The sequence below is a fragment of the Hirundo rustica genome, chromosome 22, assembly GCF_015227805.2.
Source record: "Hirundo rustica isolate bHirRus1 chromosome 22, bHirRus1.pri.v3, whole genome shotgun sequence".
NCBI classification, from domain to species: domain Eukaryota; kingdom Metazoa; phylum Chordata; class Aves; order Passeriformes; family Hirundinidae; genus Hirundo; species Hirundo rustica.
In genome coordinates this window covers 7,067,266-7,090,337 of record NC_053471.1, presented here as the reverse complement: position 1 = coordinate 7,090,337, position 23,072 = coordinate 7,067,266, and the positions used below count along the sequence as shown (strand labels likewise).

At 41.6% G+C, this 23,072-nt stretch overlaps 1 protein-coding gene across 10 annotated transcripts in view; it reads right to left on the bottom strand.

The window, feature by feature from the left end:
- KIF1B (kinesin family member 1B) overlaps positions 1–23,072 on the bottom strand; it is a 79,738-nt gene that overhangs the window by 41,819 nt on the left and 14,847 nt on the right. For 3 of the 10 annotated variants that reach the window (XM_040084557.2, XM_040084561.2, XM_040084562.2), the window contains exons 3-20: positions 19,081–19,157; positions 17,785–17,964; positions 17,366–17,431; positions 16,849–17,027; positions 16,062–16,173; positions 15,859–15,936; positions 15,637–15,702; positions 14,644–14,719; positions 14,266–14,344; positions 13,857–13,999; positions 9,656–9,789; positions 8,562–8,641; positions 8,115–8,190; positions 5,685–5,764; positions 4,206–4,312; positions 3,674–3,757; positions 3,329–3,509; positions 2,888–2,960 (exon numbers count right to left, since the gene is read on the bottom strand). In XM_040084557.2, the coding sequence (XP_039940491.1) occupies positions 2,888–2,960; positions 3,329–3,509; positions 3,674–3,757; positions 4,206–4,312; positions 5,685–5,764; positions 8,115–8,190; positions 8,562–8,641; positions 9,656–9,789; positions 13,857–13,999; positions 14,266–14,344; positions 14,644–14,719; positions 15,637–15,702; positions 15,859–15,936; positions 16,062–16,173; positions 16,849–17,027; positions 17,366–17,431; positions 17,785–17,964; positions 19,081–19,157 (1,871 nt within the window). Of the gene's footprint in view, positions 1–2,887; positions 2,961–3,328; positions 3,510–3,673; positions 3,758–4,205; positions 4,313–5,684; positions 5,765–8,114; positions 8,191–8,561; positions 8,642–9,655; positions 9,868–12,682; positions 12,725–13,856; positions 14,000–14,265; positions 14,345–14,643; positions 14,720–14,876; positions 14,895–15,636; positions 15,703–15,858; positions 15,937–16,061; positions 16,174–16,848; positions 17,028–17,365; positions 17,432–17,784; positions 17,965–19,080; positions 19,158–23,072 lie in introns of all 10 variants that reach the window. The other 7 variants (XM_040084552.1, XM_040084559.2, XM_040084556.2 and 4 more) reach the window with 5 other exon arrangements.

The following is a 23,072-nucleotide window of genomic DNA, read 5'->3' as shown; positions in this document are numbered from 1 at the left end:
AGCTGTCGCTGCCTAATGCACCTCTGGCTAACACCCCTGTTTTCCACATGGAGATTTAGAACACATGAGAAACCAGGAACTGTAACAGCCACTTACTCTAAAACCAAAGGAAACCCAAGGTTATTGAGCCAGCACCAAAGGCTCCTAGAGTTTAGACTTCAGCTAGATGACAACAAAGAATGGGGAATGCAACATAATTTGGGGGGCAATTATGCAAGGGGGTAACGGAAACACTGTTCTGCCCTATGGTGAAGATTCACATTACGGAACTCCTTGTGACTTAATGTAGTTTGAAGAATAGTACTAGAGAATCAACTCCTAGTTTAGGTCAAAATATAAGCAAAACACTGGTTTAGAAACTCTTTGTGAGTTTACAGCTGACAAAATCTGCGGCCTAAGGAAACAACATCTACCAAACTGCGCAGCGCAGGGGAAACCAAAGGTTCCCTGGAGGAAGCCCCAGTGCAGTTGGGCCACTCAGGGATACGACCAGGAAGGCAAAACATGAACTACTCGAACATTAAGTCACAAGTTCCACAGGACTCTGATAGTTACAAAACCACCATAGGACTACTTATGGGTAAAACACGCCTTTGTATCAAAAACTGATGAAGAGACGCTGAGCCATTGCCCTGCGTGCACTCAGAGGTTAGTGTCGTGCAGCTAAAATCTACATTCCAATATCAACTGGCCCCTGAAGAGGCTTTGTGGTTATTTTAGCTCTATAACACACATTTTCACATTCAATTTGTAAAATGGAGAACAACTACTTCTATTCCCTAGTAATGCTAGCAAGGCAAAGATATTTTAGTTGGCAATTTTAGGGGACAAGAGCTATTGTTTATTTTTTTTGTACAGCACATCTAACAAACACCCAAACTGGTTGGAATCTCAGCATAAAATCAAAACAATCTGGTAAACAGGACTAGCTAGCTTCTTCCATCTGAGATTATGCTCCAGTTTAGACCAAGAAGAATGTTTATATCTCAATATCAGTCTTACACAGCAGTAAGTTAGAGCACCTGATACTGCAGCTGGATATGGCAGCAATGTAAATAATTTCAAGATACACAAGCTGAAATGCACTCCCAGATTTCCCACTCATTCTTCAACTATGGCTGCATGGATGCTCTAATCCTGTCCATCCCAAGCTCTGCACACAGCAACACAGAAATCATGAGCTGCGCCAGCAAGCTCTGCTGTCACTTGAAATATTCTTATTGAGGACTGTGATAAGCAGGACACTGCTCCCTGAGCAAGGATCTCATTTGATGTGAGCCCTTACAACTAGGACAGGTATCCCTCAGAACTGCTGAGGCATGCAGGGTGCCATTCCACCTTTGTCCACTAACTGAAACCAGCAAGAACAACACAAACTTGAAGTAACCAGCATCTTTATTATGATATTAACCAATCCACTCTCTAAAGAATTTTCCCTTAATCTGAAGTATTTGGGGAAATAGATTCCCTTCAGAGCATTTTATAAATGCAGCCTTATTGGAAGCAGCTTCCCAGAAAGCCCATTTCACATCTTTAATTCATACAATAGCTTAGCTTGTGCCTGTCAGCCAAAATTTAGGGGAGGGAATTCCATTATTTGCATCTCATTTGACACATTGTCAAAAGTTACTCAATAGTCAAGCTATTTTTATTTTCACATTTCTACTGTACTATTTTTTTGCTACCCAAATTTTAACTCTAAAATTCCAGAGATTAAACATTACATTAGTCACATTTAAACTTTTTTCAGAACTAAGGGTTGCATTGGTCAAAGTCTGCAGCCACTCTTCTCCATCCAAGAAATTAGCCCCTTGAGATGAAATAATTAGAGATGCAAAAGTCTCTAAGTGTGTAATAGGAATTAAAATTAAAAAAAAACAAACTAAACTTATGTAGCTTCTTCCTATGGAAGCCACAGCACTTTGCTCCATTCCAGTCTGGGGAGAAGGGCAAGAGCGTTACCATGCTAAGTCTAGCATGCATTTAAGGCACAGTTTTCAGCAGTCTCCATCTCATACTACAAACATGAATCATGAGTTCTAAATTTTTATCACAATTCTGGCACAACTACATTTGTGTTCTGGCTAAAGGCAACCAGCTAAAGCAGAACCAGGAGACTTGGGGTTCTTAGGGAAATCTAGATTTCATTCCTGGGTTTGGTTTTGTTTTTCAAATTCACAGAGTGCTTGGAGACTGCATAGATTTCTATTTGTAATGGACTTTCAGAGGTATTTGTTGTGAGAAGACCCAAGTCTTCCTATACCAGACTGAATTTATCAGACTTCCTAGTTGAGAAATATGTGGAGGGATGGAATTCCCAGTGCTCTGAATGACTTAACGCACTGCTCCCTACTCAGACCCCCACCACTGGCTTGTGTACCACCGAGACCCTCACAGGGAACTCCATGCAGGGGAGGGAGAAGGGTTAAAACATGCACAATGCAGCAACACTTTCAGACATTATTCAAAAAATAAACCTAGAGTATCGATGTTCTAGGAATCTCTTTGGCAGCACAAAATTAGTATGTTCTGGTGATCCAAGACAAAAATAAAGGCAAACATCCTAAGGAGTTGCTGTTTAGACTACTGAAAAGGAACTTCAAAAAACACAGAGCACAAAAATGCCCTTCTTTCAGGTTAACTTGCAAGAAATCTGATCTATCCCAACAAGAATTGATTAAAGCCTCTTTACAGTCACAATCTCTGAATTAACCTGAAGGAGCTAATTCACACTGCTAATAATTCACTGTAGACACAAAGAATTTGAAAGCAAAGGGAGAACTGCATTGTGCAGACAACCCAAGCAGGTTTCCTAAACTTTCAGATAAGCAAGGACAGGAATTACTGTTTGCCAAAGGCATAGTTAATCAGGAGTAAGGACACATACCAGTCTTTGCTGCTCCAACAAGAGATCAGCTTCCTCCTTCTCCTTCTTATATAAGATTTCCATTTCTTGCAATCTGAAGATGAACAGAAGAACAGAAGTAGTCAGAGGTCATTAGTTTCATGTTGGTGTTACTCTACATGCACAGTCCCCTGAATTACAGCTACAAGAGTAAAGTTCCTTAAAAGGAACTGTTCTCTGGCTATTCAATACTACAGAATACTGCACCCTGCATTTTAGCCCTTACCAAAAGGTCTGCAGCATTAGTGGCCAGGGCTTACCTGTGATTTTTAAAGGACCTGGAGCACTGAAACACTACAGTAAAATAGGGAGGAAGCTTTCTGAACTTCCACAAGGGGTAGCAGAGATGCTGTGTGGCAGAACCCAGTAACCTACTGCTGACTCTTCCTTCTTTCAGGTTCAAATTTAGAGTTATTTTATTACCTTTTCTCCATCTCTTGCTTCATGTCAATGCCTTGCTTCTCCAGAAGCTCCCTCTGGGCAAACGTCCAGTCAACTGGCTCTGAGGGAGTCTCAGCTGATGGTGTTTTCTCTCTTTCTGCTCGCGCTTGCTCTGGGTGGTTGAACCTGAAGACATGATTTTTACCCATGATGATACGATTTCCTAGGAACAGGAACAGAAAACTGCAGCTGACAGAATGGTACCAACTTTTGTTTAAAACACGCCAGAAAGGCAACACTGTCCCTAAACAGCACCCAGCACTCCCTATATGATGTCGATGTCACATAGAGAGAGTCTACAAAAACACCTACTGTAACATTTCTTACCTGAGCGCAACTGCACAGGCTGCACAGCCCTCTTGCCATTCACGTAGGTTTCTGATCGTTCACAAGGCTCCAAAGTAACAATAACTACAAAGAAAACATTGATGAGTGAGACTGTAGAGAGGAACAGAAGTCTGCAAGCCCTAGAGTCCTCTCATTTGCTGCCTTTGTTCATTCCATCACCAAGAAGTCTTTCACCCCTGGATGTCATGCTGCTTAAAAATAAAGACCCAGGAGGAAATCAATAGTACTGACTTCTCTACCTGCTACTAGCTGGAAACTACATTTTTTTCATGTTTATAGTTAACCAGGGTCAGAATTTAACTGTTATATTGGCTGCAGCCTGCAATTTGAAGCTATTATCACTTAAACAAATTTTATTTTCTTTCCCTAAGACTAAAGAAAACAGTGAGTCAAAACAGATCCCTTTCTTGAGGACAGAAAACTTGCAAATCACAGGATCCCCAGGCCAGCTCTCAAAGTGATAGGAAGTGAAAGATTCAGCAATGCCCCGCTGGGAGAAGCAGACTCTCACCTTCCCCGTTGTTGTTCCTCTCGCTGCGGAAGACGCAGTGCTCCTCCTTGATGTGAGCCCCGCTCAGCACAATGTCCTGCCTCCGCTCTGCGTCCGCCTGCCCAACCCTGCGGCCAACACAGGAGTTTAAGAGCAAACCAGACACCTTCTACAACTCTGCATTGGACAATGCAGACCAGAAATAGCCAGGAAAAAGTCGGAACTATTAAGACTACCCTTCAAATTTAAAGGTTTGGAGCACAGCTTAATTCTGCACTGCAGAGAACCTGCCTGTTCTGCCATGGACTGGAGAAGGACAGCTTTGCAAAAAAATCTTCTCTCCCTTTAAACATGTCACTTGGAGAACTAAAATGTTAAATACCTCTGAGTTTAATGTAATTCCTTCCCTCGTGTGAAACCCTTCTCCTTTTAGAAAGGGATGCAGAGGGGGGGGAAAAAAACCCGACAAGAACTTCCAGGGATGTGTTTCAGCTGGCAGACAGGGAGTTAATAATCCAGTAATCCCACTAATCCACTAATCCACTAATCACCCTCTTCGATTGAACAAAGGAGCACAAATGGCTCAGGAGGCTCTTGCTGAATAATTTGATGCCACAAGCAGTTTCATCCAGCATCCAGACAGAGAGGCTGGCTGTGACCCTGGAGCACGAAGATTTACGTCCATTTCAAATGAAGTGTTTGAACAATTCCAGGAATAGACAACTTAATTCCCAATCCTGGTGTTTATGAACTTGCTCCACTTACTGATTTACACATTTCTGATGTCAATGAGCTAGGCTCAAAACTGATAATGATTTCTTAAGTCCTAAGCTATTCTAGCCATCATTCTCTGCTGAATTCCCTACACTCTGATACTCCTTTCAGTGGGCTAAAGCACATTAGAGTATGCCAGCTCATCAGTGTACTCTCCTCCATTTGTCCCCCAGGAATACACAAACTAAGCAACCAAACACAGCTTGGTGCCCCAAAAACAATTAAAATCACCTCTCTCCTTCCAGCTATTTTGATAACAAGCTTTGGAATAAAATCAATTTTTAATTCAAAGTCTGGCAATTAAATTTTATCTCATATCTGTGAATGCAGAATCTATTAAATGTGCACTGGCATGAATGACAATTTATTTAAATATTAGAGCCAATTAAAGTTTGCAATCCTGCACCCATTAAAATCTCTCATGCACTTCCAGTAAGTTTTACTACAAATTTAAGAGGGGATGTCACGCTTTCTTTTACTGCCCAGGTGTAATAACAATTTCTTAAAGCTGAGTGACTGTACACATTACTTTTAAAACACCACATCAACTTAAAAAGAAACTGCATTTCTGCACTTTTTTCCACCTCCAGCAATCTCATGCCTCATTTGTACCTGCATCTCAAACAGCTCAAGGCACAATTATTATTTAAACTCATGGTGTCTCCAGCATGGGGATTAAAGCAAGCAAAGAAGGCAACTCCAGAGTGTGTCAGCACCAACTCTCACCTTGTAATGCCATCTTTGATGTAGTACAGCAGACATTCAGACATGAGTGGATCCTCATTAAGGTTTACAAGGTGTGGAGTCTGAAAGAACAAAAATAAAAAGTTAATTAAGAACTGAGGTACTGCTTTCAGGCTCCTCCCTGCAGCTGTGGAGGGTGTGCATTGATCCAGCAGATTTTCCACGTGTATTGAGATTATTCCATAATGGATTTTTTCAAACATAACTTCCTAAAGTGTTGCAAAGCATCACAAAGTACCAGCAAAATACAGCTTGGATTGCTTAGTTATCCAAAATATCAATCCGTGGAAGGAAGAAAGGCTTCAGCTGGAGAAAAAAAAGTCCTTATAAAGTCTCTGTAGACTTTGATAAGAGAAGTCCAAGAGCAGAAAAGGTTGCTTCCACGAAGTTTTGAAACTGATACGGAATCAGCTTTGGCTTTTCTTGGGCTACACAGATCAGGTGTTTATTTGGCAAAGTCTATTAACATCAAAAAAAAAAAAAATCTAAAACTACAATATTCTCTGATACCAACAGCTAAGAAGCTCCTCATCTAAACTTCTTCTAAATTTAAATCCACTACAGTTACTAAACCAACCTTCTTTGGTGAAAAAACCCCATTGGAATCAGCAAACAAGTCACAAGGCCTTGGTGTGAAAATCTAGCCAGCGAGATGGCAGTAAGCACAAGCACAAAAGAAAAGGCAAAAATGGTTAAACGTAAGTAAAGCAGAAAGACAATACAAAGGAAATAAAACTGTTAATAAGCCACTTGTCCCTTTGCTACCATCAAGCAGAATAAATTTAGGATAAAGAAATAAATTTGGCTCAGATTCCTTATGAACACTATTTCCATCAACCTATCTTAGATGCATAAAGTTTACTTACGAGAGCTTTTAACATCACTATATTTACAGAAGCTCAGAAATTACTGGATGTGCACGATGAATTTGTCTTTCAGTGAAAGACGCTGATTGCCAATTGCCCAGTGGAAGATTTAATTATAAGGGCATAAGGGGTGAGAAAAAAATACGGCTTTTTGACCCCTAAAAATCCAGGGGTGACCCAAAGCTGCAGCTGAAGGTGTTCCATGCTGCCATCGCTGCTCACTGCAAAATCAGCACCTGGAGCTGTTTAAAGCTCTTCAATAAAGTGAAAAATTAGAGAAACCGAATCCTAGACACAGACAACTGCTGTACCACCACTACAACGTGCACCACTTGAATACTTTGTAAGAAATGAAGCTCCACAGCTTGAGAGATGATGCTGGCATACCCAACTGTTCACACCTTGCACAGGATGAGATACACACTGGTACCTCAGAAGCATAAAACAAAACACTTCACGTTTTCTATCTAAGTTCTCGTCTCCTAAATTTTCACAACAGCCATAGATACTAGAAGGGGAACTAATGGAACTGCAAGGATAGCAAGGAACAGAAGCATACAGGACTGGGGTTGAGAGTTTTACTTCTCCTAATAAATCCTGTACAGGTAAAAATAAATACTATCTATTACCAAAGGAACTACTTTATCCAGATGGCTTTTGTACACAAACCTGATCAGCTGAAAATGCACCAAAAGAATCATCAAAAAGAGCCGATGGCCTCTGAGGAAAAATCTAAAAGGAGATGAGGATCCATAATGGAACAGAAAGAAATGTAAAGAGTACTCCATGAAATAGTTTGTCTTTACAAACCTTGGGCACTCCTGGAGTAGCTACCAAAAGCAAACCCGAGTTCTACCAGCTCCAAGCATGACAGTCCAAGACTATTCTAAGGAAGGATTAAATATTTTAACCGATTCTGGGGTTCTACATTTCTGTGCAGTGCCTCTGAATAGGTCCCTGCTAAACCCTAGATCAAATTTATTATACACCTGCACACTGAAATATTACCCATGCTGCTTCTTCAAAGATTTTTAAGATAAAAGAAAGCAGGTTCTTTTCCTTGTACTTCTGTAATTCTGCTTTACCTGCAGAGATAGCTTCTTTGCTAATATTTTATAGTTACAGCACTGACTTATGTCCTTTTCCTGCACAGTTCTGCTTCTCTCAAATTTCAAAAAATGAAGCATTCCTCTGTGTGTTCACTGCTTCACTAGATCACCATCCGTTTTGCCAAGGGGAAGAAGGATTAACAAACAATTCAAGGAGGAGCACCTAAACAAGCCTTAAATCTTCTCTGGATATCTCAAAGAAGAACAGGTAGAGTACACAAAGGTCACACACAGCTACTGCAGAAAATGGCAACAGAATTAAGACACGGCACCTTCTAATTTGCTACTGAATCAAGATACATAAGGAGCTGCAAAACTTCTCCTTGCAGCACAGCATCTTCTAAAGGAAAATCCAAACCAGTTCAACTCTCATCACCCTTCTCTCAGGACGATTAGCCTTTTGGAAACATCATGCAATAATTAACAATTTTCTTTACCTTTTTGGGTGAGAAGACTCCCAGTGTTCCTCCATCTTCCCGAATGGCAACTCCCATTTCTGCCAACAATGCCTCCCTGAGAAAGAAAAACAAGATATTGGCCCCATTTTAGGCTTCTTAGACAGGTACAGTCTAATGAAAGCCAGGTAATTACTGTATTAGAATTTGAAGCAGCCTACCCAGGACTGCCACCAGCTCAGAGCACACCAGGGCAAGTTGGTAAACTTTAGTCTGAGAGTGGTCTATGGAACAGCGACTTTAACTGTGAGAAACCCAGGAAAGAGCAGGACTTTCTGCCAGCATTGCCCTGGCTGTGCTACACCTAATGCAAGGGTCAGCAGAACTATCCCTAACACCATTCTGCTGCTCCACTGCTCTTGAACAGAGACTTTCTCCATTTTCCACTTTCCAGAGACCAGCCATACCACTGCACTTGCAATTCCTGACCTTTCCATCCTAATGGCCTCTGTTTTCCTCAGTTTCTCTTCCCATGTTTCGTTCAGCTCTGCAATGATCTTCTCAGATTCCTGCATGAAAATACCAAAAGCTGTTTTACAATTCTTCCCAAAGTTCTTCACATAATACACAAAGCAATTGAAGTCTGCACTCTGTTTTGGTCTCAAATTAATTTCACATATAAAAAGCACTCTTACCACCTTAAAACTCTTACTTCTTTCCCTTCATTTTTAGAAGGGAAGATAGTCCCGAAGGCAAGCTGAGAAGAAAAGATGACTTCACATCTAACCACAGTCAGACTTTAATTTGAACCACCTAAACTCATTTCCTTTCTTTTTCCAAATCTGATTTACAGACATGATTCGGGAACTGGACGCCAAGGAAATGGAGCCCACGCTGTTACCGCCATGGCAACGGAGGGTTTCCAAGAGGAGAAGGAAATGCAGTGTGTGCTCAGCCCTGTGGCAGGGTCTGATGGACAAACATGAGAAACGTTGCTGAGATTCAACACAGCCAGCTCTCCCCACTCCTCCACCCGTGGACATTGGGGGGGCTTTCATAAAAATCAAGAAATACTTCACTGTGATGCGCTCTGCTGTGGTTCAGCGCCATGCAGCACTGGGACAAGGCTGCCTTTGTCCGGCCCAAACATGCCATTCTGTGCTTCACATTTTAATCTCTGGGGGCTGGGCCAAGACAACAGTGGCAGGATTATTCTTTCTCCTTCTTTTCAGCTTTGGGGTAATTTGGTTTTCTGACAACTGAGTGCATTTGCAAGTCAGACTCGGCTCACACTAGTGCTGACCAGGCCACTGAGTCTACACTTATGATCAAATTTTCCATAACTACAACTGCATCAGAGGACCTGGAAATAAGGATCAAGAATTTAATTTATAATTTAATTGTAGCTCCAGGCTACAATTAAACCTAAATAATCCTAACAAGAAAGGTTGCGCATGGACCCAGCCTCTAGCCCACTGCAGTTAAGTGCTCTCTTTAAGGTGCAAGTGGGTTTCAGACAATTTCTACAGACACAGGAGATATTTATGAAAGGTTCACGATTCTTTAGCCTCCTTAATACCCACCTTCAAACGTTCAATGGCCTCTTCTCCCCCAGGTGTTGACATGATTCTTTCCTGTATACTGGACACAGATGTTAAGCCCACCTGACTACTGAGAGAGCAGGAGGATGGAGATGCAGTGAGGGACCCCATGGAGGCTGTGGAAAAATTGCCAGGACGTTGATTCTCGGAGGCTAGCAAGTATCTATGCTTATTGTTCTGAAAATTTTTCAGATCTGAGAGAGAGACACACAGACAGAGGGAAGGCAGGAAGATGGGAAAAAGGAAAACAGGAAGGGGGAAGGAAGAGGAAAAAGGGAAGGAAGGAGGGAAGGAGGGAAGGAGGGAAGGAGGGAAGGAGGGAAGGAGGGAAGGAGGGAAGGAGGGAGGAGGGAAGGAGGGAAGGAGGAAGGAGGGAAGGGGGAAGGAGGGAAGGAGGGAAGGAGGGAAGGAGGGAGGAGGGAAGGCGAGACGGAGGGAAGGAGGGAAGGAGCGCAGGAGGGAAGGAGGGAAGGAGGGAAGGGCGGGAGGAGGGAAGGGAAGGAAGGAGGGAAGGGAAGGAAGGAGGGAAGGGAAGGAAGGAGGGAAGGGAAGGAAGGAGGGAGGGACGGACGGACGGACGGACGGACGGACGGAAGGACGGAAGGAGGGAAGGAGGGAAGGAGGGAGGAGGGAAGGAGGGAAGGAGGGAAGGCGGGAAGGAGGGAAGGAGGGAAGGAGGGAAGGAAGGAAGGAAGGAAGGAAGGAAGGAAGGAAGGAAGGAAGGAAGGAAATACCAGTGTAAGAGGAAAGCATTTAAGCAGCAAGAAGGCAAGTTTTGTAGTTTTTAGATGGCAGTTTTTAAACAAATCTTTTAATACTAGCAACCATAAAATAATTCATCTCAGACCCTGAGATTCACTAGGAAAGATTACATCATAAACCTTTCAAAACAAAAAAACTTGAAAAAAAAAATTACACATTGGCAAAAAGCAACCCTCCTACTCCTCACTGAACACTAAGCTGAGCACCCTGAAGCTCAGAGCAGGACCAGATTGAGATCCTCACGAGATTAGTGACATTTTGAGCTGAAGTCTGAGACACCAACCTCTTAAGCTCAGGAAAACATTCTCTTACAGAGTCCTTAAATGTGAAATGATGGTTAAGTAAATCTTTATCACAGCAGTGGTTCTGCTGCTAAAGCACCCAGACCACATGGACAGAACTTCCTCTCCTTAAATTCTCACCAGAGAGGATGTGAATCACCTGTCAGGGCATGACAGGGACAAGAGAACTAAGTTCACAATAGCATCAACGTGCTGCTTCTTGACCTTCCTCATCTGAATAAAAATGGAAGTCTAACATATCTGCTCAGCAAAATATCTGATAAGGGTCTTACCCTTCAGAAGGTGCTCCAAAGCTTTTTGGCCGTAAGTTTAAATAAGAAAAGCCTTTTACAAACCCCCAAAACTTAACAATGTAGCTTTTGTAGCTTGAAAACCTGCAGGCGTGAAAATGCTGCCTTGAAAGCCAGAGAATAAGAATAACTGCCTGAATGATTTAAGAACAAATATACAAGGGAAATTTATATTAATTTAACTTGGCTTCTTGGATACATCTGTAAACCATATCCTCAGAATAATCACGCACCAAAAGAAAAATCTTCTAACATGAAAATATCAGGTAACTGAATAGCTCACTTTTAATAACTTAATATTTTAAAATTTAATTTCAAAGATAAATTCTTTAAAATAAGTCACCTCAGGAAAGAAACAGGTCAAATCAGACCCTGCAAGTTATAAACAGGGGCATCACACTTATAAAAGTGAGATGCTCACCCAGACATCGCACAAACCTCCCTGTCCTCCTGCATCTCTTCCCCTGAACAATCCTGCCATTGTCGGCCTTATGCCCCAGTTCCCTCCACTCTCAACCTGCTGTTTCAGCCTCATGGAAGGGATGACTGCCCCGAGTCAGTTTGAAAACCACCATCTGCAAATACAGGAGGCAGGGCTGGGAGTTTCACAGGAGAAAAGCAGGTTAAGGGAAGGGAATGCTTGCCAGGATAGAGGAAAGCAGGCATGACAGAGCAGGGATGAAATCTCAAAAGGCCATGCACTCCTGAAGAGAAAGGAAGTGGCTACTTGCAGTAGCTCCACAGTCGCTGTGAGCACAGAGAACCAGAACCTCAGGACCATGCACGCTGCTCCTGAGCAGCAGCTCTTGCACCATGACATGTGCACACGTGAGAAAGCAAGCATCAGAATGTCAGACAGGCCAGGATGAGTCTTACACCACCAGTAGCTTCAATTTTAGGAAATTTCAGACAGAATCTCTTTCAGCTGATATTGAACGAGGGTCAAAAAGACTGACTGAAAGAGTTTAAAAGTCTAACCAACCTAAAATTTACATGGAGTATGTTTCCCTTGCAACGGACTACATATATTCCGCATTCTCAGAAGCAAACACCGAAAGAAATAAAATGCTCTTTGCTGACTGGTCTTAGCCCTGTTAAGTTAACCAACTGCAACCAATTATATTTAACCCCAAAAAAGAGACCTTCATCAGTACAAGATGTCTGGCTTCTTTCTTTTTTTTTTTCAAAGGACTATACAAAATACATTGCAGTGTCCAGGAGGAACTCTGAATACTTCATCTTAAGTTCATCAGCTGAAACATTTAAAACAAATGCTTCAAAGTGGAAAAGAACTGCTAAAATGCCAGGAAGCTATGAGACCAGGAACTGAGTAACTGGGCAGATTTCAAAGAAAGATCTTCTGGTTCAAATCTAAACTGTGCACTGTTATGTAAACACACTGGAGAATCACCGCTCTCCCTTCTGTATTCTGCTAGAAAGGAACAATGAACATATGTTGCACTTTAAAGTTTGCACTTTTTTTTGACTGTGGACTCAGTCTAAGAAGTGCTGGTGAGGCCGGTTTCCATGAACCTGCACTGCATTCCAGTGAGTGTTCTGTCTGGGATTTCCATGTGAGAAATGCTGGCATGCAAAGCTCTGTTAAAAGCTGACCCAGAGAAAGCAGGTTAAAAAGAGAACCACACAATACACACATTTGCCTCCACTTCCAGAGTATTCATCTCCCATTGGATCAACTGAAAGGAAGCAGGAGGGAAAATACAAGAAGGATCAAAACTGAAGGTTCACTAGTGACACAGGAAGGGAAGAGAATACTGCTTGATGTTTAAGGAAACAAAACACAGTTTTCAGTAACCCAGTTTTTTCAGTTTGGATTTAGAACCAAAACCCACAGACTGTTACAAGCATGAAAACACTTGTATTTCATTGTCTTCTGGCCCCATTGTCTTGAAAACAAGCAAAGAGGTAAACACGTTACATGTCTTCAGTAGTCTGTGACTAAGTCAGGACTTCTGCTTCACCAACAAAAAGGTCTGAAAAATCATAAACTGGTGCAACATTCCTATTTTTTAAAATCAAATAAGCTTTTAATCTGCTGGAATACATTCTGTGCTTTTATGGGCATTTCTTTCACTAGGAATCAAATCACTCTTCATATTACAGAAGAATGTAGCAGCTAAAATTTCAGTTAATTTGTCTTGTTTGGAATGAGGACAAGGAAATTGGGCACAAGTGTGTTCTAGTTCTTTAAGAGGTTGCTGGCAAAACAAATCAGTACAATGCTGCTCTGCCAACCTAACACAAAATCTCCCAAAAGGATTCATTAGTTATTCACAAGCAGCTGTTGCATAGTTATTTCAAGATGACAATGATTTGTCACTCAGGGCACTGTCTAAACATTAGCCATTGTTTTCTTTCGTGAGTGAGGATGGCACCAAAGCCACAAATCAACTAATAACCTTAACCCTCTAAGGAGGAAGGAAAGATGCCTTTTTTCCCTCAGTATGAAACTGAGCTTCTGTATCTCAGCTCTTTTATTGGCAGCCAGACAAAAGCTCCATAACTCAGCAAAGCAACTCCTGAATGTGTACGTTCTATAACATAAAAACATTTCTACAATAATAGGAAATTCAAACTCCGTATTTTTCCTTGAGAATTTGAAGGTGGCTTGTCAACTCCACACACAAACCTAAGACAGTTGTTCAAAGACAGAAGGGGCTGCCATTTCTAAAATCACGCTCAAAACTTAAATATCAGCACTTGTATTTAAAATCCGTGGTTTAAATCCCTTTCTCTCACAGGCTCAGGTCTCCCTCCCCTGCTAGAGAGGCCAAGCCCAGGATGGTGAGGTATGCTTAATCCACTTACTGTCAATAATATCTCCCAGCCCTTGAGCACGCAGGAGATCCTTGAGCCTTGTCACCTCCTCTTTCAGCTCCCGCACCAGCTTGGCATTGGGATCTTCATTGATAACAGCATTGCATTTTATCTGTTTTGCACGATCAGCATATCTGGAACCAGACAAAACAATGGAACCTTACCACAAACATGGAACCACTCATACACAACTTACATGCAAGACAGAAGACATTTAGCTTGCAGCGTTATCCCAGAAAAGCAGGCAATGAATCCCTGCTTCCTCTGTAGGGTGAGCTCTTGCCAGTAGAGTCTTCTCCACAGATAAACTCAACTTAAAATAAACCAAAGATATAAAGGCCAAAGTACGGCCTTTAGAGCAAACAGTCACCCATATCCACCCCAGAGGAAGAGAAAGTACCTTAAAGTGCTCAAAGTTTCATCATAGTTGATGTCTGCTGGACTGAGAGCAGCAACCATTGCAGTTCTGGAGTTACCACCTATAGTGAACAGGCAGGATTTTAAATGAAACCACAGTGCACACTCCAAGCACTACCTACCTACCAAGTACCAGTGTTTTCACTAAACTACAGAATTCAACTGAATTGTACAGTACTAAGAAACATACAAAAACCACAGGAGTTATAGCATTAACACAAGGTGGACCTATGAGGACAAAGATTTGGCTACTGAAGATATTTAACCTCATACTCAATACAAATTTAAGTGAGTTAAAAGCAGTCAGGAAATTCAGTGAGACTTTCTTTCCATATTGGCACAGACAAAAATCTAGCCATACCTAGATTTTCTCGAAGAAGCCACGTTAGTACAGAATCCCTGTAGGGTATAAAGTCTGTCTTCTTCTTCTTTTTGCTCTACAAAGAAACGATGCAATATGAAAAAAAGGAAGGATGTTCTTCTGTGTAAGAACATCTTCCTGACATTTAAATTCTGTGTTCAAACACAATTCCAAGCAGCAAACCTTACACCAGGCAAAGAAACCAACATCTACTCCTACTCAGACCATCATACCTTGCTGGTGCAGTTATCCTAAGTTGAAAGCATTAAGGAAAAAGGAAGAAGAAGAAGAATGAGCTTCTTAACAGAGATTTATACATTGTTTCGATGTCAAACAGGACTTCCTTTTCTTGAGAAGCCAAATTATTGAGAATCGCTTCAATTGAAAAAATATCATCCAACAAACACTTAGGCATATTCAACCCATCCAAGGTATTGACTCGCTTTTTAAAAGGAACAACAACCATTTATTTGTTTGTTTGGTGGGGTTTTTTTAATAGTAATTGAGTACAGAAATAAAATACAAAGTACTTTTCTAAATCCACAACTTTTTGTCTGGATCAATAAATGCTCACTTAAGACATTATTAAGTCTTGCCATTGCAAAGAAAGCCAGTGAATCAAATTATTGCACTGGTGTTTCTACAAACAAAGCTGCAGTTAAGTTTTCTAAAATTATTCTTTCAAATAAATAGAAAATCAATGTACTGAAGGTCTAAAAATTTGCTATGTGAACAGGTCTTCTACATAAACACAGGCTTCTTTTGCAAGGCTTCCTCACAGTTAAACAAACCAATGCTTCCATCTGTTGACAGCCCGTGTGACACCCACAGAATACTATCAACCCTATTCATCTATCCAAATACACACAGCTAAGAGGGCTGAGAATGCAAGGCCAAGAACAGAAAATGGTTCTGCTGTACTCCACAGATTTTACTGTTTCCATTTGACCAGCTATGCAAAGCTTGTTGCAGGCAAGGAAGTGCTCTACTTACCACTTCAGCCAAAGCTGAAATAACTTTGCCCAGAGTTGTGAGAGACTTGTTTATATTTGCTCCTTCCTGAGAAATGAGAAACCAGTATTATATAGTAATTAAGAGTCAACCATGAATCTCTACAGGTTTGCAGCTATTATCCCCGTACAGATAACTCATTTGTGCAGCAAAGACTCCCCGTCACACTCGTGCCCTCCCCAGCAGCCGCGCACAGCCCCGCACCTTTAACCGCGTCCCTTTGGCACCGGTGGAGTCAGCTCGCTCACTCCCAGCCAGATCCACAAGGCTGATCTTGCTGACCTGAACAGAGAAAGCACATGAACAGGAGAATTAGTTCTTGGGGAATTAGAGCAAGGACAGAACTACAAAGTCACTGCAGGGAAGATCAGTGAAAAACAGTCAAAGACCACTTATCTGTAACATACCTTCTCTGTGGAAAGGTCAGTTTCTGTGTCATGTTTCTTCTGAGTAAAGACTATTGTAAACACAGCATGAGAGCGGCTGCTAGTTTCATTCATGTTGGTGGCTGCCACAGTCCTAAAATTTGAACAGATATGAGCATGTTTAAAAAAGGACAATTACCTGCAGGGCTGAATGCAGCTGCAGAGGAATGAGAGCGAGGGGTTGCACAGGTGATGCGCTGCCCTGTAACCAAGACCCAGCCACACCTAATATCATTATCAAACCCTTCCACTTGTTCACTCCTGAATTACTCCCATCCCCATCACAGTTTAAACAGAGCTTTCGCAATCTGTGTACTCAGTAGTCCATCTTACATGCAAACACCAAGGAACATGTGAGCTGCATTTATGTGAGTCTTTCTCCACACACTGTTAAATGGAGCCAACAGCTGACATGGAAACAACAAATAATGAACCAGAAACTGAAGCTGGAATGCCAACTTTAGTCCTGACCACCTAAATTAAGGACAGAGGAGTCTAGTCACATAAGTTTTTATACCAGAATAGTGACAGAATACAGCAAAGGCAGAAGTAAATGCCAGTATAATTATTTACACTTCACCTCAAGTCATAACAATCTTTAAATGTCTACACAGTGATCTGCGGCACTAGTTCAGCACACAAAGCAATTTCAGCTTTTAACAGCATTGATCGGTGCATATTTCAATAATACTCCTCACTTACAAGAGGCTTTTTTAGAGTGCTAATGCATAACAGCGATAAAAATATGTAACACACTCCCATCACTAACCTGGCTTTGTTCCCAGCATCCATGAGGTCTGCAATGTCTGTGTAAGATGTGACTGCTAACTTGGACAGATCTTCCACGTAGGGTCCAAGGAGAGGGTGTTCTCGCACCCGCAAATTCCCTTTGTTCTTCGGGTTCAACAAGTCTCTGACTCTCTCACAGTAAATCTCCATGTAACTCACCTGAAAACAGGAATTTTCACAGACAAATCAGTATTTCTGAAAGTCTCCTCCACCGCATTCCAGAGCGTCAGTGGTAAAAATTCCCTCAGCCCACCACAGGAAAGCAGTAGTGTCTCTGGTCATTTAACACTTAACAGCTTAAACACTGGCAGAGGCAAGAGTCAAAAGTTTCCTGCCTCACATCTCCAACAGAAGCTGCTGGCTTTGCATCCATATATAGATCCTTCAACCATTTCAGAAAATGCTGGTGTGTAATGAAAAATTATACAATAACCCAGCACCTAAGCTCAGTCTGATGGCCAGTATATAGACATTCTTCAATCCCTCACCACACTCACCTCTACAGAATATGACATTTCCTCATTGCTGTTGTCATTGATTTTCTCGAACAGCTCTTCACATAGCTGGAAAGAGATTAAGCCCAAGTCAGAAACGAGTCTTTACTGAGAAGTAACAAGTAACTATCAGAAGATGTCATGGAAATGGCTTTAGAATGAGGGCTGCAGAAGAAAATTAACCTAATGCATCAATGAGACACAGCCCCACTGGCAAGATAACTCATCTCAATCCTACATCACTATCAACCTTATTTTGTCTAGTATCTCAACAGTTGCTCTAGGTTTCAGCAGGATCATTATTCTGTACTGTAACATTAGCAGTAAGCTTTAGTTCTGTTAACTCTTACTGCAACATAAAACACAAATGTGTGTCTGAAGAAGCTACAAAAACCAAATTCCCTTTCTGGGCTCGGTCCTACCTGGGGAATGATGCCTGCTTGGCTCTCCTCCTGCTTGCCCATCATGGTGTACGATTTCCCAGCTCCGGTCTGGCCATAGGCAAAGATGCACACGTTGTAGCCCTCAAAGGCGTGCAGGAGCATCTCCTTCCCAATATCATTGTACACACGGCTCTGAGATGCAAAGCAGGGATCTTCAGGCTGGAAAGACACCCGAAACAGCATAAATACAGACTGCCCCTATCATTTGAGAAAGATTTCAAAAAGCAACTGGCTTTTTTTATATTTTATCTTATGGACCAATCCCTTAGGAAGAGGTAAATTAGGCCATTTTTACACACAGGTTTTTCCCAAGGCAGAACAAGATGGAGAAGAACAACAATGACAATGTCACTGCATTGTTTGTGAGTGTATCTTATTCTTAATCTAGCATTCTCTTGCTTCCTGAAACGTTGTATTTTAACATTACCTGCTCCTGAAATCAGGACAAATTTAGCTGTGATAACATTTTAACATCAGGATCAAGATTTTATCAGACCTCTTCTGTTCCTTAATGCTGCTTATCTGGTAGTTTTCATGCATTCTGCTAATAATGTTCCTGTGACTGGGCTATAATCAACTTTCACGGCTGCTCTGAAAAACTCAGTAAGAGAGGCGAGTGTTTTATTGCAAAAACAGTCTCACTGACCACAAATTTGCTCAGAAATATTAAGTGTTATTTCAGCATCTAAGTTACTAAAATTAATCTTAGAGAAATGCATTATCCTTTCTTTCTCTATCTTTTAGAAAACAAGGCAGGGGAGGAGGATGTGGCAGAACAACACAGTTCTGCTAGAGAACAATTGCTGGAAGTCAGTGAGAGCTTAGCACCGAATCATAGAGGGGTGGGGCACAGGAGCTGGATGAGAATTTATTGCTTTTGCAGCTATTGGAAACATGGATCACTGTGCTGCCTTTTCCAGATATGCCAACAAAACCCAGACCATGTATCTCCTTGAACCATAAGAACTCAAGCAACCGTCACTTGTCCAAGAAGAAAAATGAATAATCATGGCATATGCACGTCCTTAAAAATATTTAGAACAGAATACTGTTGGAGAATATCTTAAGTAATCTTTCAAATATTTACAAGTTGGTTTCGCTTTTTGCTCTCACCCAAACAGGGAGACACAACATACAATGACAACTTTTAACCTGAATGTGGGTGAGAAATACTGTGCAGAAACATCTGACAGGGGTGGCATGATCAGAAGAGAATGTTAAATCAAACCAAACAGCAACAATGACACCACCAGATTTTCTTGTAAAAGCACTTACCGATGTGTGGGACCAGTAAGAGTAGTCAAAGCTGAAGGACTTTGGTGCTTCCTTAGGATTCTTTGGGTTGATAATACCTACAGGAAATAAAATTCAAACACTTAGCTAACTTGACACTTAAGAGCATAATTAGGAACTAGCTGACCCATAATCTGTGAATCCAAATATTCAAAGTTGCCACATGACATACGAGTTGGAAGACTGAAGTAACAGACTGCTTTCTAATACTATTATTTCTGTAGGACTCATTTAAAATATGAGGAGGAATTCCTAGGAGGAATATGCTGCTGCTCAACAGATTTCTGTGTATTCCACACAATCAACAGAAGCTTTTCCAGATACCTTTAGGTTGGCGGGTTTAGTACTTTGGGGTTTTTCCTTCCCAGCAACAAAACTGCTTCGTATAACCTTTGCCTGTAGGGGAGCAATACACAATGGATCCAGCAGGCATTGTAATGGCACACACAATGCCTATAGTTTCTGTATTCCAAGGAAGGTAATTTATAAGCAGAGCCCTTGCTGCAGAAGTGAATCTCTACTGCTTCCTTCTTTTTGATACTACAGTGCTGGAAATACTTAAAACTATTACTTCCAGCAGCTGTTTTCAACACCATCTGTGTAAGCAGGACTGTAAAAAAGCATAGTCCTGAGGGTATCAGATAAACCACCTTGGATTTACATATCTGCCCCTGCACCTAAAGCAGAAATTTGCCCCTGGGAGCGAGACACTAATTGTGATGTGTGCCAATAGAGGAAATAAGCCATACAAAGGTGTCAGCAGTCTTCCTGGAGATGATTTACATCCTGATACCAGACATCCTAGAAAGAAGATGCTTATCTCTCACATATTCTGACAGTTAGGTTATGCTTTGGGAGATGGGGGCTTCTCCTTTTCCTTCTGTGATGAATAAAAATTACATCACCCACAGCTCTTACCATTTCAATCATGAACCTAGTATCTTGTTTCTGAATCTCTGAAAATCTCTGAATCTCTTGTTTCAAGATCTCTGAAAATGTGGTTACAGGATCCCCATTTAAAATCAAATCATTCCTGTGTTCCTGAGCAGGCTGTTGTCCAAAGTGACAGTGTGGAGAAAAGATCACTCTCTGAATTGCAAATAGCAACAGTTGCTACTCTATTTCTGGTGGCCAACTCCATTTCACTTGGATGCACCTTGTGCTGACATTCTTGCCTTAAAAAAAGCTGACAGACATGCAAAGCCAATGAATTATATGCACCAGCACAGTATCAAATTGCAAAAAATGCTTGTGGCTTTGGATAGCAACATGGGCATCAACACAAAACAAACTGCAACCTAAGCAATTACCTATGGCTTTAGCTTCCCTTGACTTTCTTTGCCTGAACAGCACTACAGCACCACTCACACTATTCCACCAGAATAAGAGAACAAGAAACAAATCCCAAAGACAACTCCCTGCCCCAAACTTAAATTAGTTCTCTCCTTGCCATGCATTCCAGACCGCTACAACTCAACAATTTCTCATTTAAAAATTTAACATCAAAGCTCCAAAAGGTAGGGGAGATGTAATGCCTTGTACCTGGGAGTCCCCACCCAAAAAAGCAGTACAAATAATAGAACCTCCACATTAGTGTCTGAAAAGGCACTACAAACTTGCCATTAATTCCCCTTTCTTGCTTCCAGCCTAAATTTGATCCATCATATTGGAGAAGAGTAAAGTTCAGGCTCTGTGATTTATGCAAGTCATTCCATTTGGCTCCATTTTTTTCTCTTTTTAAACCACTGTTGTTGTTGTTACTGTTATTTTCTCAGACAGACTTTACTCAGCCTTCACAGTGAGTTCCATGTCCACCTCACTATTTTGAAAATCACTTTCTAGGATGCGTGTTTTTCCAAAGCATATCTTGAGAAGTTATCAGGAAAGGGAGTTTAACGTGCAAGAAAGCAGCTCTGTCAGAGGTTGGGAATGCAGCTGCCCGGCCAAAACCTTCCACTGCAGCAGGAATGGGTCAGAGAAAACCTCCCAGCTGCCGGGAACTCTGCATGGATGCTGCCCCTCACCACTGTGATCCAGACACAGCCTTTGCACTCAGCTTCTGGTCCAAGCCTGAAGTCTATTCATTCCTATTTCTGTTTCTTGCACGCAGGCTACATCCTCCATTTTCAGAATCATTGCTTTCACAGAATTCTCAGTCTACAAATGAACCCAGCAGAGCTGACTTGATGAGAAATAGAAGATTATGATCTCAACAGAATCCAGCTGGACTGAAACCCTCTTCTTTTGGGGCATGGAGCATCAGGTGGGTGCTGCCAGCATTAGTTGTCTGATGTAGTCTGGGTTTAAAACCAGTGATCAGGCAGGCAATAACATGATTAAAACACCTGGAAGATGATGAGGCAGCTAAGAAATCAGGAATTCAAACTGAAATAACTGACCTCACTTGAAGGTATCTATTGCACCAAGCATCACCTTTGGAGGGGCAAGAAAACCCATGAAATCTAGCTATTTTTAAAGGCTATTTCTGAAGAAACTAGAAGGCTTCTAATAGTACAGGTAAGTTTTATCCTAAAAGTTCATGTGCCAAATTGGGAAAAAAAAAGAAATTAGACTGACTTGGCAACACTGATTTTATGTACCACGTTTCTCAACCTGCTGTTTTCCGCTGAACTAGGAAACAAATACAATTCAAACAGAAAGGGGACTGTTTCCAGCGCCTCCAATATCCACAAAACTAACAGCTTTTCAGTTACTTTGTTTGGTTTTTAAACCATGCAAGGCCAAGATGAATTATCTCAGTGAATCATGAACTAGGTCGTCATCTATCTCCTCTCCCCACAGCAGCCTCACCACACGGTCCACACGCTAATGGTTTAATTACAGAGCCTCAGGAAACGAGAAAGGCAATAAGGCAGATGATCACAGCAGGAACACATTAATAGTCTTTTTATCTTACAGAATAAATTTGTTTATCTGCTATTTCAAAGGTCCAATGTGGCAATTAACTCTTCTGTTTGCAAACTGACACTGCTGCTTTGTGCGGCAGCTATAATTACCATCAGCATGGCACCGGAGCAGCTCTGGATGCCGGAGTTAGGCAGTTTCTGAGCAAGTCCCTCTTTCAGGCCCCTTGCTTCACTAAGAGCCAATTTATTCGGCCATGGGGTATCTTCTACCTTTCCACAAGCCAAGCTTTCTGCACCAAAGAGGCACTGGAAGTGAGATTTTAGAATCACTGTCTGCTACACCAGTGCTACTGAAAAAGGTCACACCTGGAACCCCAAGGTGAGAAGGATGAAACAAGCTGAGGGTAATATTTCTCTGGTGCAGTGCCTGAAACCTCTTCTGGGATCAAAGCAGCAACCACAGCGGGGGTTACTGCCCATCATTTACCTTTGGAATGGAAGGCCAAAAAAAAGGCAAGGGAACGTTCGTGGGATTAAAGTATTTTCTATAAATCATTGATTTGGCTGAGAGAGATAAATGCCCATATTATTACTTTTGTTTATTTGAATAATGAATTTCTGGAAATTTTGAATAAGCTTCTCCTTAAGAAATAATATTAAATCTGTTTTCTACCTTTGTACGCAAATAAAGTAATTACAGGTCATAAACTGCGATAAATAAAAGTACACCGTGTGAAGAGCTCTGCAGCAGAACCCAGGTGCAGCAGCTGGTTCAGTACCCACTGCTGTGCCCACCTAGAGACACAGCCTGCACTGTCAAAGCTTCATCTCCCCCCCCACAGCTGTACAGTGAGCCAAGCTGAGCTGCTTCACGCCATCCGAAGTTTCTCTGAGCAGGAGTCATTCACGTATTGTCTGCGGCTCAAGCAATTTCAACAGTTCTTTTTAGCTGCTTAGCTGTTTAAGTTCGGTGGAGTTTTTGATACCTGTAACTACAAACATTTTATATCTCACTGACCAAAAGATAACGAAATGCAGTTTAAAAACAAATTTCTTCATACCAAATAATCTAAACTTTTTTAGTATTATGTAAGACCCAAATACTGA